This window comes from Danio rerio, chromosome 6 (assembly GCF_049306965.1).
Source record: "Danio rerio strain Tuebingen ecotype United States chromosome 6, GRCz12tu, whole genome shotgun sequence".
Classification (NCBI taxonomy): Eukaryota; Metazoa; Chordata; class Actinopteri; order Cypriniformes; family Danionidae; genus Danio; species Danio rerio.
In genome coordinates, this window is record NC_133181.1 from 11056840 (window position 1) to 11071542 (window position 14703).

The 14703-nt window shown below is 36.0% G+C and overlaps 2 protein-coding genes across 7 annotated transcripts in view; one reads left to right on the plus strand and one right to left on the minus strand.

Annotated features, from left to right (window-relative positions):
* The window catches only part of gpr155b (G protein-coupled receptor 155b), a 698693-nt gene that overhangs the window by 16407 nt on the left and 667583 nt on the right, over nucleotides 1–14703 (minus strand). The gene's annotated exons all lie outside the window — the stretch shown is intronic.
* atp7b (ATPase copper transporting beta) overlaps nucleotides 1–14703 on the plus strand; it is a 41786-nt gene that overhangs the window by 8502 nt on the left and 18581 nt on the right. For 4 of the 6 annotated variants that reach the window (XM_009302193.5, XM_073953682.1, XM_679323.10 and 1 more), the window contains exons 3-10: nucleotides 467–688; nucleotides 4047–4210; nucleotides 6489–6650; nucleotides 8502–8578; nucleotides 8671–8854; nucleotides 9751–9984; nucleotides 11297–11388; nucleotides 14459–14586. In XM_009302193.5, the coding sequence (XP_009300468.3) occupies nucleotides 467–688; nucleotides 4047–4210; nucleotides 6489–6650; nucleotides 8502–8578; nucleotides 8671–8854; nucleotides 9751–9984; nucleotides 11297–11388; nucleotides 14459–14586 (1263 nt within the window). Of the gene's footprint in view, nucleotides 1–466; nucleotides 689–4046; nucleotides 4211–6488; nucleotides 6651–8501; nucleotides 8583–8670; nucleotides 8855–9750; nucleotides 9985–11296; nucleotides 11389–14458; nucleotides 14587–14703 lie in introns of all 6 variants that reach the window. The other 2 variants (XM_073953685.1, XM_073953684.1) reach the window with 1 other exon arrangement.

The window sequence follows — 14703 nt, forward strand, 5'->3', positions numbered from 1 at the left end:
AAACATTGACATAAATGATCTTTTATTTAACCTAAATGTGTAGTTTAGACTTGTCAAAATTTAAAAGAAAGGCTTAAAATTTGGCTTTTAATCTTTCATTGATGGTTAAGCCAAGTAGATATCACAAAACAGGCCAATCTTTATCTGGTCTAGACAGTGGCTTCTTTTCTCTTCTCTTCTGCCAGCCAAATCTGTCCAGAACAATGGTTTCCTTGGTTACTGCACAGGTTGCCATTCTAGAGTAACATGAAGTATTCTTGAATGACTCAAAACCCAGACATGGCAACCTTTAAAAGAGAAAGTAGTTAATCGGATTAGAGGCTTTAGGCTGACTGTGCTCTCTCTGTCTCTCAGGAAATGTTCATGACTTCTTTTTTTTAAATTATACTGTAGAAATATTAAAATTGAGTAGTCACTGTAAGGACTGGTTAAATCATTTTGGTGCACTTTTCTCTCTCTTTCTAAGATTCAGAAATTTGTGAAGTTTCATCGGTCAGTCAGATGCCAAGTGGTCTGAAACACCTGCCCTCACAAAGACACCCGTCCAAACCTTCACCAAGCCCAATCACCAAAGAAAACGCTGACGGTACAGGGGAAAGAGAGCTGCGGAAATGTTTCGTTCATGTGACAGGGATGACTTGCGCATCCTGTGTGTCCAACATTGAAAGAAACCTGGTGAAACATGAAGGTAAAAACAGCATTTAGTGTTTTTTTGTAACTGAACTGTATTTATTGGGGTCCTATTATGCTTTTTATACATTTGTCCTTATATAGTCCTTTAACTTAGCAGTTTGAGCATGAAAAAGATCTGCAGAGTTACAAAGCACAAAGTCCACTCCTATGGGAGTCATTCTCTGTATCAGTTATTCTCTATATCATTAAAGGAACTGAAGTCTCGTTGAGTTGTATTAGCAGTGTGCAGCTGTAGCCAGTCTAAAACATGGGGCTCTATTTTGACGATCCAGGGGCAAAGTTCAAAGTTCAGGGCGCAAATTGCATTAAGGGCGTGTCCGAATCCACTTAATTAAAAATACATAATTAATTTAGTTTATTAAGCACAAAGATTTGTTTTAAAGCTATTTCTAAATTCAGTTCTAATTTCCAGCAAACGAATAAATGAACAATAATGACGAAGTGTGGTCAAAAAACTGAGTTATATCCAAATACACATGCTGTGCCCCCTATGGTTTAAAACCTGACAGGTGGTCAAACCTAAGCTTGTTTTTAATAAAACAAATATAAATATGCATGTAATAAATAATACTGCTACTAATAATAACATTATTCAAAAGCAAAATGTCATGAATAAACTTAAAAAGCCCCCTGAGATGAAGAAGGCATGAAGACAGTGGTTTTTATATTTATGTAGGCTAGAAAATAATAATTTTTGTAATATTTTATTCTGTTAATTCTTTTTCATATGTAAAGATATTTGCCTATTGCTATACATCCTGTGTGTATTAACCAATGTGTAAGCGAGACGCACAACTAACATGCTCTGCGGTGGACTATAGACCTGCTTTGATCTGGTCTATTGAACAATCTATTATAGTTTCTCAAAATAGCAACGCGCTAACAATGCGCCTTAACACGCCTCCTTTTTTAGACCAGAATGCCAATGGGCGCACATTTGAGTGCAAATGCATTTGCTATTAAAACAGCGTGCTGCAAAACGTCAAAGCGACTCTTGCGCTTAGCTGAAACTAGCAAACAACAATTGCGTCGCTCCGCATTGCGCCGTGTGTATGATAGGGCCCATGCTGTTTCATGGATCCAATATACTGAAACACATGCGAGTTCTTCAACAATCGTTCACAGTACAGTATGGTACACATTTATTTCTATTTCCACTAAGGAACCAAAATAATGAACCATACCTTACCACTATTTTTTGCACCCTTTTACAAGATTGCACAACATTGTGGTACTAAAAGGGTGAAGTTGGACTCACTGCTTGATGCTATTGGTTCACAAGAGAATTATTAGCTTGCCACCAGCGAATGCAAAAAGCTAGCAGGACACCACCACTGAAAGCACCATTTTTAAATGCAGAGTCAAGGAATTACAATACAATGACGGCGTGCAGCAATGAACCATGCTCAAACAAAGTTAATCTCTTCTTGTAATGTAATGTGTATTTATATAGCGCATTTATTGTGTATGGCCATACAACCAAAGTGCTTCACAATCATGAGGGGAAAGGGTCTCTCCAGACCACCACCAGTGTGCAGCATCCACTTGAATGATGTGACGGCAGCCACAGGACAACGGTGCCAGTGCACTTACCACACACCAGCTATTGATGGAGTGGAGAGACAGTGATGCAGCCTAGTCAGTGGATGGGGATGATTAGGAGATCTTGTGACAAACAGACTAAAAGCAAAAACATAATCTGTTGTATGTCCTCTATTGTTGTTTATGAGTCCATTTACATTGCATATAAATGTGCGGTAAGCATTGAGAGGCGCAGCTTCCTCTCTTAATTTGTCAAGCTTCTACATTTAAAATAACAATCTTGAGTTGGAAAAAAACTATTTGTGAACAGGCTGTACAGCTTTCTTATTTGAGCAATACACCACATCTACCATAATGGTACTGTCAGCCTGATCAGGATGACCTATTCTAAAACATACTGTACTGTACTGTACTGCACTGAAGCATATCGCTTAGTAGAAATGGGGCACTTGCTTGCTTTTGACATAACCCTGACGCAAAGAGAACCAAGTCATGTGCTGTAAAGGCACAGCCCTTGTCTGAAAAGGAGGCGGAGAACAGCAGCTCATTTGCATTTAAAGAGACACACATAAAAGCAGCATGTTTTTGTTTCTGTCCAAAGTGAAGTATATAGATATAATAACTAATTTGTCTTGTATTTTGAGCTGAAGTGACATATACAGTACTCAACATTTAAATGGATAAAAAAATTTGATCAAAATTGTCCTAAAACTATTGAACAACACCGGTTTTGTTGCAACCCAAGCTCATTCTGGAAACATAGCCCCGCGGACGTTTCTGGAGACCGCGATTTACTTGGCTGGAGGTACGTATGGCCGCTATTAGTTTTTCTTGAGCGAACGCTACGGGGCGGTGTGACGCCGCTCCGCTCCTCCTCTTCGCGCTCGCCGGCTGACAGCTCGCCTCCATGTGGAGGACTTTACCGCTGTAACCAGTTTGTCAGCTTAGCTCGCAGCGTTACGTCGGCGGAGCAACGGCCCGGAGCAGGAGGAGCCGGCCAAGGGGACGACTGGGATCAAGTCCGGGGAAGAGCGGTTCCAAAAATCAGGTAAGATGAAAAACAGAATCCAAAAAATAAGGGCGAGAACGCGGCGAGATCCGAAAACACGGTCAAAATCAAAGACAAGGGCTTTTGCTTTTTTTTTTCTGGACGGCTTTTGCAAACCGTCGCTTGGGTTTAGGGAAGGAGGAGGAGGAGGAAGAGGAGGGCGACCGGGCCAGCAGGCCGGTCGATCGTTCAGTCGTTCAGCCAGTCAGTTGGACGGACGGTCGCTCTACAGCGGCCTCCGGCAGCTTTTCACGCGAGAACAGCGCGGGCGCGAACGGCACGCGCTCCTGAGAGGCGTTCGAGACGCGAAAAAGCGCACACAGCGGCCTCTCGCGGATCCGCGAAAACAACTTGCTGGATAAGTTGGCGTTTCCACAATGAGCCCGGGTTTGTTTTGTTGTAGGACAATTAAAAAAACCTTTTTGATCCAATTCAAATGTTGACTACTGTAATACAACCTGTAAAAAGGAGTATATTAGGAATAGTTCTGTTTAAGGGATAGTTCATCTAAAATTTACGACATTCTTTCTTCTGTTGAACACAAAAGAAGATATTCTGAAGAAAGCTGAAACCTGTACCCATTCATAGGAAAAATAAATACTATGAAAGTCAATAGTTTTAGGTTTCCAGCATTTTTAAAAATATCTTTTTTTGTGTTTAACAGTTCGTAAGTTTGTAAAGGTCTGAAACCAGTAAAGGCTGAGTAAATGATGACGTCGCTTGCTATATGGTTTGATTAATATGTGTATTGATGTTTATCTAGGTATTAAATCTGTGTTGGTTGCCCTGATGGCTGGTAAGGCAGAGGTGAAGTATGATCCAGGGCTTCTGGACCCAGCACAGATCGTCCAGCTTATCTCTCACTTAGGGTTTGGTGCTTCAGTGATGGAAGAACATTCAGTCCAGGACGGTGTGCTGGATCTCTCTGTGAGTGCTTTTCTGCTTGATCTTGTTACTATGATCACTTTTTTTCAGATTTTGTAAAAACAAAAAAGTTTAGATTAGTGCTGGGCAAAAATGAATTGCTATTAATCGTATCCAAATTAAAAGATTGTTTTAGTGTACATAAATACACACAGGCATGTGTGTGTTTGAGAAAATGTTTATTTATTTTTAAATATAAAATATATGTATATATAATACAAATTGGGGCGGCATGGTGGCTCAGTGGTTAGCACTGTTGCCTCACAGCAAGAAGGTCATTGGTTCGTGTCCTGGTTGGACCAGTTGGCATTTCTGTGTAGAGTTTGCATGTTCTCCCTGTGTTTGCGTGGGTTTTCTCAAGGTGCTTCGGTTTCCCCCACAGTCCAAAGAATTGAACTATAGGTGAATTGGATGAACTAAATTGGCTGTAGTGTATGTGTGTGTGTGTGTGTGTGTGTGTGTGTGTGTGTGTGTGTGTGTAAATTAGTGTTTCCCAGTACTGGGTTGCAGCTGGAAGGGCATTGCTGTAATAGTTGGTGGTTGATTCCGCTGTGGAAACCCCTGATACATAAGGGACTGAGCCAACTGAATAAATTATACCATTTTATATGGATTGAAATATCTATTTAACTAAATGTTTTGTATCATTTTGTTTCTATGTATGTCTGTATCACATATGCATAATAAATACATAGCACACACACACACACACACACACACACACACACACACACACACACACACACACACACACACACACACACACACACACACACAAATATATACTGTCAAAACAAACATTTTATTTTTAATGTGATCAATCATGATTACTCTTTACCCAGCACTATTTTAAATATGTTCTTCTTCTCTTTAGGTTTATTAAACTGAATTCAATGTTGGTAGCATTTGTATCTTTGTAATGCTCATAACACCATCACCACCACCACCACTTTATTGTGTTATAACAGATTATATATGCAGTGTTAAATCACTTTTTATATACAAATTTTTGTAATTCATTTATACACAGTGGAGGCCAGAACAAAGTCGTTTTTTTTAACTTAATAAATGTTAACAATCTCTGGAACAAGAATATTCCTAATAATATATTTCACTTCTGTGAATATTACCAAAACCACCTATAGAAACACCTTTTCTCTTACTCTCTCAAATAATCTCAAACAAAACAAAAAAACCCTCCTTCTTTAGCACTAAATTTCTCTGAGGACAAACAAGTTACTTTGAATTACGAGCACTTCTTGTATGCATTGCCTCTTCTTGTTGAATTGCTGAATGCCTTCTCATTTGTAAATCAATTTGGACAAAAGCATCCGCTAAATGACTGTAAATGTAAATAATTGACACACAAATTACACACTAACTGGTTGGTTGAACTGTCTTTATTTTTAAGATACATTTAAAGAAAATCACTTTAGTCTGAAAAGATTGTCATTTTCACTAGTTGCTTATCAGCTTACATATTTGCCTATTTTTTATCTCCATGAAAAGAATAGATAGCCCAAATATAAATATTTTCTCTCTATTTAGACCATTAAAGCACGTTTTTGCTGCCCTGTTTGCTTTGAATTGTTTTACTTACACAATTATTTAAAGTATAAAATATTGTTATAGTGTATTTACAATGGGCGTCACGTGGCACAGTGGGTAGCACGATCGCCTCACAGCAAGAAGGTCTCTGATTTGAGCCCCAACTGGTTCAGTTGGCATTTATGTGTGTCTGCATGTTCACCCTGTGTTTGCGTGGGTTTTCTCCTGGTGCTCCGGATTCCCACAGTCCAAAGACATGCTGTATTGGTGAATTGAATAAGCCAAATTGGCCATAGTGAATGTGTGTGAATAAAAGAATGTATGGGTGCTGCGTAAAACATATGCTGGATAAATTGGTGGTTCATTCTGCTGTGAAAGAAAACAGGTTTGGATCAAGTGGAGTGTGTGTGAGTAAATAATGACAGAATACCTTTTTTTTTCCTGAACACCATTTAACTTCCTTACTAACTAAATTAAATAAACACGGGAAGTTTATAGAGTCATAGTTAACACTGAATTTGTGTATTCCCCATACTAAAGTGTTAGCAAAACTTAAATATTGTAAAAGAAAGCCTCACTACTCTCTCTTTTTTCTCATAAACTAGAGAGATGAAATGGAAATTCTTATGAAGGTCTAATGTAGAATTCAACAAAAGAAGGGTTAGAGATGCTCAATTTATTGGAGTGTGTTTCAGTCTTGTGGATTTCAGTTCTGACGCTGATATTTCATCAGGTCACCGGTATGACATGTGCATCTTGTGTCCACAACATCGAGAGCAAACTCTTGAGGACAAAGGGAATACAGGAAGCATCCGTCGCGCTGGCCACAAACAAAGCCCATGTGAAGTTTGACTCGGATTTGGTAGGCTCTCGAGACATCGTCCGAATTATTGAGGTACAATTATTTGTTTATTTATTTATTAGTAGACAACTACTTATTAAAATAATAATACTACAGAATTAACAGATGTAATTTCTGTCTAGTTCAGGCATAACAATGAACAAAAGGAAATTCTATATTACTAAGCTTGACAGTGTTAATATACTTTGCTTGAAATTGTACACTTTTACAGTGATTTTAGAGAAAATATCAAAATATTAAGGTGAAAATACTGGGCATTTTGCATTTTAAGCTTTTTTTCCGAATATATTTACACTGTACAATCATTTCTATTGTTGTTAAATGTAGTTACTTGCTGATTTATGAAAACTTTGATTAAATTTCTGCTCAAAAGGACATTAAAGAGAACCTGCTATGCAACAATCACTTTTATGAGAGGTTTAAACAGTTGTGTGGCAACAATCAGTGAATATAACCAGCTTCTACTGGTTAAAATGTAATAATATAGTTTTTTATAATCACACTTGATAAAAACATTTTCAGTTTGTACATGTCATCATCAGGGAAAGGCCCGCCCATCATGGATGATCTCACCCTCATTAGCATAGGACATTAGTCTTGTTTTAGAATCTGCCACTATGCTAGCGCATAGGCATTTGTAGCTCCACCTTCTTATGAACAGATGAATGGGAGCACGGTCTCAGTTAAATTCAAAGCGACAGTCACCAAAATGGCACAATTAGGATCAAAGCCTGAAAGGGGCAGTCTCGAAGAGTTATAAAACACTATTTTTGGGGTATTTTGAGCTGAAACTTCAGATACACACTTTAGGGACATCAGAGGCTTTTTTTTTTCATCTTGTAAAAAGAGGCATAATGGGTTCCCTTTAATGTTTAAAATAACGTTGACTGTTTCCATCCTCATATTGCAATAAGTAATATATCGCTTACTTGAATGTAGTACTACATTGTTTGAGTAAAACAAACAGAGAGTACTTAAAATATGTCACAGTGCGCTTAAAATGACAAGGCAAAAATGACTAAACGTACATTGTTACTTTTACACAACTTTGTTGATCAAATTTGACAATTATATACTTGAAATTTGCTTAATTTAACGTAATTTGAATTGGGTACAGTTGGGTACAGTATAAGGAGTACTAATCTCATTTCAATGTTGTGTTTATGTTACAATACGGAACACAGTTAATGTTTTTACTAACATAAACAAACAATGAACAATACACATATTCATCATCTATTCATCTTCGTTAACTTTAGTCATTGAAAATACAGTTCACGTTAACTCAGTGCATTAACTAAGATTAATGAAACAAGCACAACACAGAATTTTAATAGTGCTTTAGTTAATGTTAAACTATGATTAATAAATGCCGTGCAAGTATTGTTCATTGTTTGTTCATGTAAGTAAATACGTTAACTAAAATGAACAGTGGCGATGCAGCGGCGCAGTAGGTAGTGCTGTTGCCTTACAGCAAGATGGTCGCTGGGTCGCTGGTTTGAACCTTGGCTCAGATGGCGTTTCTGTGTGGAGTTTGCATGTTCTCCCTGCATTCATGTGAGTTTCATCTGGGTGCTCCGGTTTCCCCCACAGTCCAAAGACATGCGGTACAGGTGAATTGGGTAGGCTTTATTGTCTGTAGTGTATGAGTGTATGTGTGCGTGTATGTTTCCCAGAGAAGGGTTGCGGGTGGAAGGGCAACCGCTGCATAAAAATGTGCTGGATAGGTTGGTGGTTTATTCCGCTGTGGCAACCCCAGATTAATAAAGAGGACTAAGCCGACAAGAAAATGAATGAATTAATAAAATAAACAGTGTCCCTTATTGTAAATTGTTACTATTATTTTTACTTACGCATTTCCATTTTTCCCCCCCTGTTCTTTAGGGTTTGGGTTTTGGTGTGTCTTTAATAAAAAACGAGGGATTGAACAACACGCTGGATCACCAAGAGGAAATTCGGCAGCAAGTATCTTTTTTAACCTCATTTATTTTGCATGTGTGTGTTTATCTGAGAGAGTGTGAGTGTAATAGTGTAAACTGCTGTGCACCTGCAGATGGAAGCATTCGTTTCTGTTCAGCCTTGTGTTTGGGATCCCAGTGATGGGTCTGATGATCTACATGATGGTGATGGACAGTCAGCACAAGGAACATGGAGGCTCCATGCCTGCGGACCAGAACATCCTCCCTGGTCTTTCCATTATTAACCTGGCCTTTTTCCTGCTCTGCACTCCTGTTCAGGTACAGAAACTTCTCCATCAGAGATGAGACCTTTTATTAACAATTATATTTTAAACAAATGGCAAGAGGAGTGGGATACTCAGGAAAACAATAAATTACACGAAATCCAGCCTGAAATTACACACAGAGGTTTAAGACATTTTAAGAAACGAGCTGATTAGGTCATTTTTACCAGATGTCGTATTGGACATACAAGATTAACACATAAATTTTTACTCAAAGATGAAGACCCTATCCAATGTTTGCACTGTAAAGCCCCAATGGACTGCAAAACACATTTTACTGGACTGCCCTGCTTTTAATGACTCCAGAAAGACTTTTTATGATGAGAACTCTCTTAAGGACATTTGTAACAAAGTGATACCAGAAAAAGTATTCGAATTTTGAACATGTATTAACCAGAAAAATCTTATTTAAACTGTATATTCATTTATTTATTTTTTACTGTTGATGTTTGTTAATTACTGAAATGCTCTTGCCATGAAATAACCTTAGTAGCTGACATGGCAATAAATAAATAATGAATAATTGAACGAATGAATGAATGTTCAGGTACAGGACTTACAGTGTTATTAAGTAGGCATACAGTAGAAGGTTTTTTAACTAACATTTTGCATTTGTTGCTTTTACAGCTTCGAATTTCTAGGTTTTTATGTGAAGATTGATGCATGTAATTTGTAATACTCTAAAATAAAGCTGAATTGGCATATAGTGTCACTTATTTAATTTCTAATAATAATGTTTAAAGGCATAGTTTACCTAAAATGTTTAATTCTGTCATTATTTACTCACTTTTTACTTGTTCCCAACCTGTTTGACTTTCTTTCTACTGTTGAACACTATATATGTGCCAACCAAAAACTCTTCAATACTCTTATTTTCTAATTCTTGTTCAGTTTCTAGGTGGTCGGTACTTCTACATACAAGCATACCGGTCACTCAGACATGGTGTGGCCAACATGGACGTGCTCATCGTTTTGGCCACCACCATTGCATATGTGTATTCATTCACAGTGCTGATCGTAGCCATGATTGAAGGAGCCAAACAGAGTCCTCTGACGTTTTTTGATACGCCGCCGATGCTTTTTGTGTTCATTGCTCTTGGACGCTGGCTGGAGCATGTTGCTAAGGTAAAGAAACATCCAAAATTTATTGTATTTCAACCAAATTTACACATATATAGTTGCATATATATATATATATATATATATATATATATATATATATATATATATATATATATATATATATATATATAATTTGACAGATAACTGCAGATTTCTTCTGTTAGAGCAGCAGTGGTGTATGACTGTGTTTGCTGTAATCTCACTGTCATGCATTCATTGATATGCTTCATGTGACAAAGCTATCATTATGTTATAAAAATGCTCAAATCAGGTAAGAGGAGATTCCTCAAACTGCTCTGATGGTTTGGATTGGTTTAATCATTTACAGGAACAGATGCAAAATATTGAATATATATATATATATATATATATATATATATATATATATATATATATATATATATATATATATATATATATATATATATATATATATATATATATATATATATATATATGAGCAATATAACATGAGTAGCAGTGCGATATGGCTGTATATCGGCACTGGTGGGAAGCGTGCGTTGGTGTCCCCGCTGGTGTGCGCTGGCGTACTTAGTGCCCCCACCAGTGCCGATATACAGCCATATCGCACTGCTACGAGTGTGATATTGCTATTATACAACAGTTTGACGGCATAATTGTGTATATAAAAACAAAATCAAACATGGAGAATCTCAAAAACTCTTTTGAATGAGGAACTACTTTCTTCCGTGTTGGATTCAAATCCAATATTCCCCCTTATAATGGTTTAAAAAATTTATAACTATTTTTATTCTAGCCAAAATAAAACAAATAAGACATAAGATAATAAGATATTATCAGTCATACTGTGAAAATGTCTTTGCTTTGTTAAACATCACTTGAGAAATATTTCAAAAAGAAAAAAATTAAAAGGGGGGCTAATAATTTGAACTGTACATATATATATATATATTTTATTGTTAACAACGCAGACTAGTATATTTAAATAGGGTATTTTGGATGAAATATTATGTTTTAAGTACCAAATGAATAAATAAATATAAATACAAATTAATCATAACTACAAAGTAAAAAATAATATATGTTGTGCTTACTTTAAACGTAACTTCTCAAGGTTAATCATAAGGTCACTAAGATTGTGTGCTTTTTTGTGTACATGTGGTTTCAGATGTTTTTCCTGTCTTTTTGTAAATTCAGAATAAATCTTATTACAAACCCTTTGGAGAATCACAATGTGTTTATTAAAAGATTCATTTTACACACAATAACGTTATTGTAAATTTCATGGGTGAAAAAAAACAACACATGATTTTGCTTTATTTTGTCCTTGCAGAGTAAGACTTCGGAGGCTCTGGCTAAACTCATGTCTCTTCAGGCTACAGACGCCACTATAGTGTCCCTGGGTCCCGACAACACCATTATCAGGTTCACTTCACTCCTTACACGAACTACTATGTCACCGTTTGAAAATATTTCAGGGGAATTATTTTGAATTTTGAATTTGTATTTATTTATTGAATGGGATAGCCCCTTAGGATGAGCCCCTAAGACGTTAATAAATAAAACAGAGTACTTTACATCATAACAAACAAACAACTAACAAAACAAGCAAACAAACTATTAAATCGAACTAATTAAATCAAAGACTGAAGATTAGATACTTAAGGAGTGATCTGTTCTAGCAGGGGTCAGTATCTCTTTTTGACATAATGTCATTTTTAAATATTTTGATATCAACCTTTTCATTTAAATGGATAAAATGTAGTGTTGTCAAAATGAACACCTTTACTCTTGTGATTAAAGTTTGCCTCTTTAAAAAGGCCATCCTCTAAAGACATGCCAGAAAAACCCCAACGCACAAAATGATTGACAGACGGAGCGTTTCTGACAAAAATAAGCTCTGCTGCTACCATTCTTTTTCAGAGAGAGCTATGGTTTTCCACGACACTTTTATCAATAGCTGTGTTTCTATCTACAAGTTTAAAGTTCATTTTAGGATATTCCATTGACAAAAATACCAAGATGTGCAAAAAAATATTTTTACAAAAAAAAGTTTACAAAATAATAAATGAATGCGTTCAATTGAGGCTGATAAAAGGATTTTGTGTATAGGCACTAATAGAAACACATTTAAGCAATAAATTCAGAATAAGATCTCCCCCAAAATTGTGCAGTTTTATTATTATTATTATTACTATTATTATAGGATATTTAAATATGTTTAGGATGAAACATTATTATTATAAGTACAAAACGGTAAACACAGAATGCATAAACAGCAATAGAACAGAAATGGGAACAACAGGAATGTAAAGAACAATGACAATCAGAATTATATTGGTACTATTTAAATCATATTATTTAGCATTTATATTAATAATAATAAAAGCAATAATAGTAAATAAAAATAATCAATAATAGTATGATAGTAAATAAAAGTATAATAATAGAATAACAGTAAATAAAAGTAAAAAAATAATGAAAGAAAGAAATAATTAAATAATAAATGCGTATACTTAAAAGTATACTTATTATTACAATGATAAGAAATAAGTAAATATGTAAATAAATAAATAATGAATTGTTTATAAATAAATTATAAATATATTTATAAAAATAATTAATTAAAGTAAATAATAATATAACACAACACAACATAACCAAATAAATTCAGAATAAGATCCCCTTGTAATTATGTCTTACATGACTGTGCCTACAAAATCAAGATAACATGACAGCAGCTCTTATTGCATGTCTACCAATCTGAGACACAACACATTTACTCTGGAGGAAAAAGAGCTTTAGTGGTTAACACACAATGGTGCTATATGAAATCAGGGAAATGCTGATAGCACTGAAAGCCTAGATTAGTTTTCACCACATTTCTAAACATAATAGTTTTAATAACTCATTTCTAACTGATTTATTTGATTTATTTATTTATTTGACACTACATACTATTTTACTAGAATTTTTTAAAGATACTAATATTCAGCTTAGTGACATTTAAAGGCTTAACTTGGTTAATTAGGCAAGTTAGGGTATTTGGGCAAATCATTGTATAACATTTGTTTTGTAGAGAATTGAAAAAAATGCTTAAGGGGGCTAATAATTTTGTTTTGGCATTTTAGGTTATGGCATAAAAAAGGTTATGGTTATTTGATAAAAAAGTTTGAGGGTAAATTAAATTAGTTTTGACAGAATAATGAAGTGCACAGATACATCGTTTATGACAAAGCACTACTATATACACTACCTGACAAAAGTCTTGTCATCTATCCCAGTTGAAAGAGCAGCAAATAATTCTAGTTGCTCAGTTGAAAAAGTGGCAGAAGGTACATATTGCCGATGAATCATGTGTTGAACTGCATCCCAATCATCACAAATACTGCAGAAGACCTGTTGGAATCAGCATGGACCCAAGATTTTCACAGAGATCAGTCAAGTTTGGTGAGGGAAAATCATGGTTTGGGGTTACATTCCTGCAGAGTGGATGGCAACATCAACAGCCTGAGGTATCAAGATTTTTCTGCTGCCCATTACATTACAAACCACAGGAGAGTGTAAATTCTTCAGCAGGATATCGCTCCTTCTCATACTTCAGCCTCCACATCAAAGTTCCTGAAAGCAAAGAAGGTCAAGGTGCTCCAGGATTGGACAGCCCAATCACCAGACATGAACATTATTGAGCATGTCTGGGGTAAGATGAAGGAGCATTGAACATGAATCCAAAGAATCTTGAAGAACTCTGGGAGTCCTGCAAGAACGCTTTCTCTGCCATTCCAGATGACTTTATTAATAAGTTATTTGATTCATTGCAGAGATGTATGGATGCAGTCCTTCAAGATCATAGGAGTCATACACAAGATTAATTCTTCCACTGCACCATGACTTTATATTCTATACTGTACATCATTTCTGTTAAGTGACAAGACTTTTGTCTAAGCAAAGTCAGACTCTAGTGTCCTAATTAAATAATTAAAAATCAAGGCATGATCATATTTTATTTTGGTAAAATAAGCGTAATATAAAGGCCTTTGGCTTTCATATTAGCCACTTCGGATACCAAATGATCAACTAGAAGTCACGTTAGTATTTGTTGTTCCTAAAACTTGGATAGGTGACAAGACTTTTGTCAGGTAGTGTACAAAATAAGGAGAGTGTAAGATGGCCAGGGTGTGGGACATTTTGGACATTTTTTGGACATTTTGCATGGCCTCTAAATTAAAAAAAGAAAGAAGAGTAAATTTTGATTTCATGACAAATTTAAAGTGCATGTACGTGATATAATATTAACATAAATTTCTCATCTATAAGAAATTGTTCAGAGGGCCATAAATCCACTAAAAGAGTGTGAGATGGCGATTGAACCGAGAAGCTCTCTGACTTTGACCTCTGGAAGAGAGTTGAGCTCTCAGAGGAGCAGGATTGAGCATCTGCACTAGATGGCAGTGAGTGATGCGTATGCTGTGATGTGTTTTCTGTCATGTGTCAGAGAGGAGCAGGTGTCTGTGGATCTGGTGCAGAGGGGTGATGTGGTGAAGGTGGCACCCGGGGGAAAGTTCCCTGTCGACGGGAAGGTCATTGAAGGCACGTCTATGGCAGACGAGTCTCTGATCACAGGTAAGACTTTAACTCTTGAGTTTGAGTGTTTTTGGATGCTAAATTTGTTATGGTACATAGTAGATTTTCTCAGTGATTTACCTTAAAAAGGAGCAAAAAGTAAATCCCAAATGACAT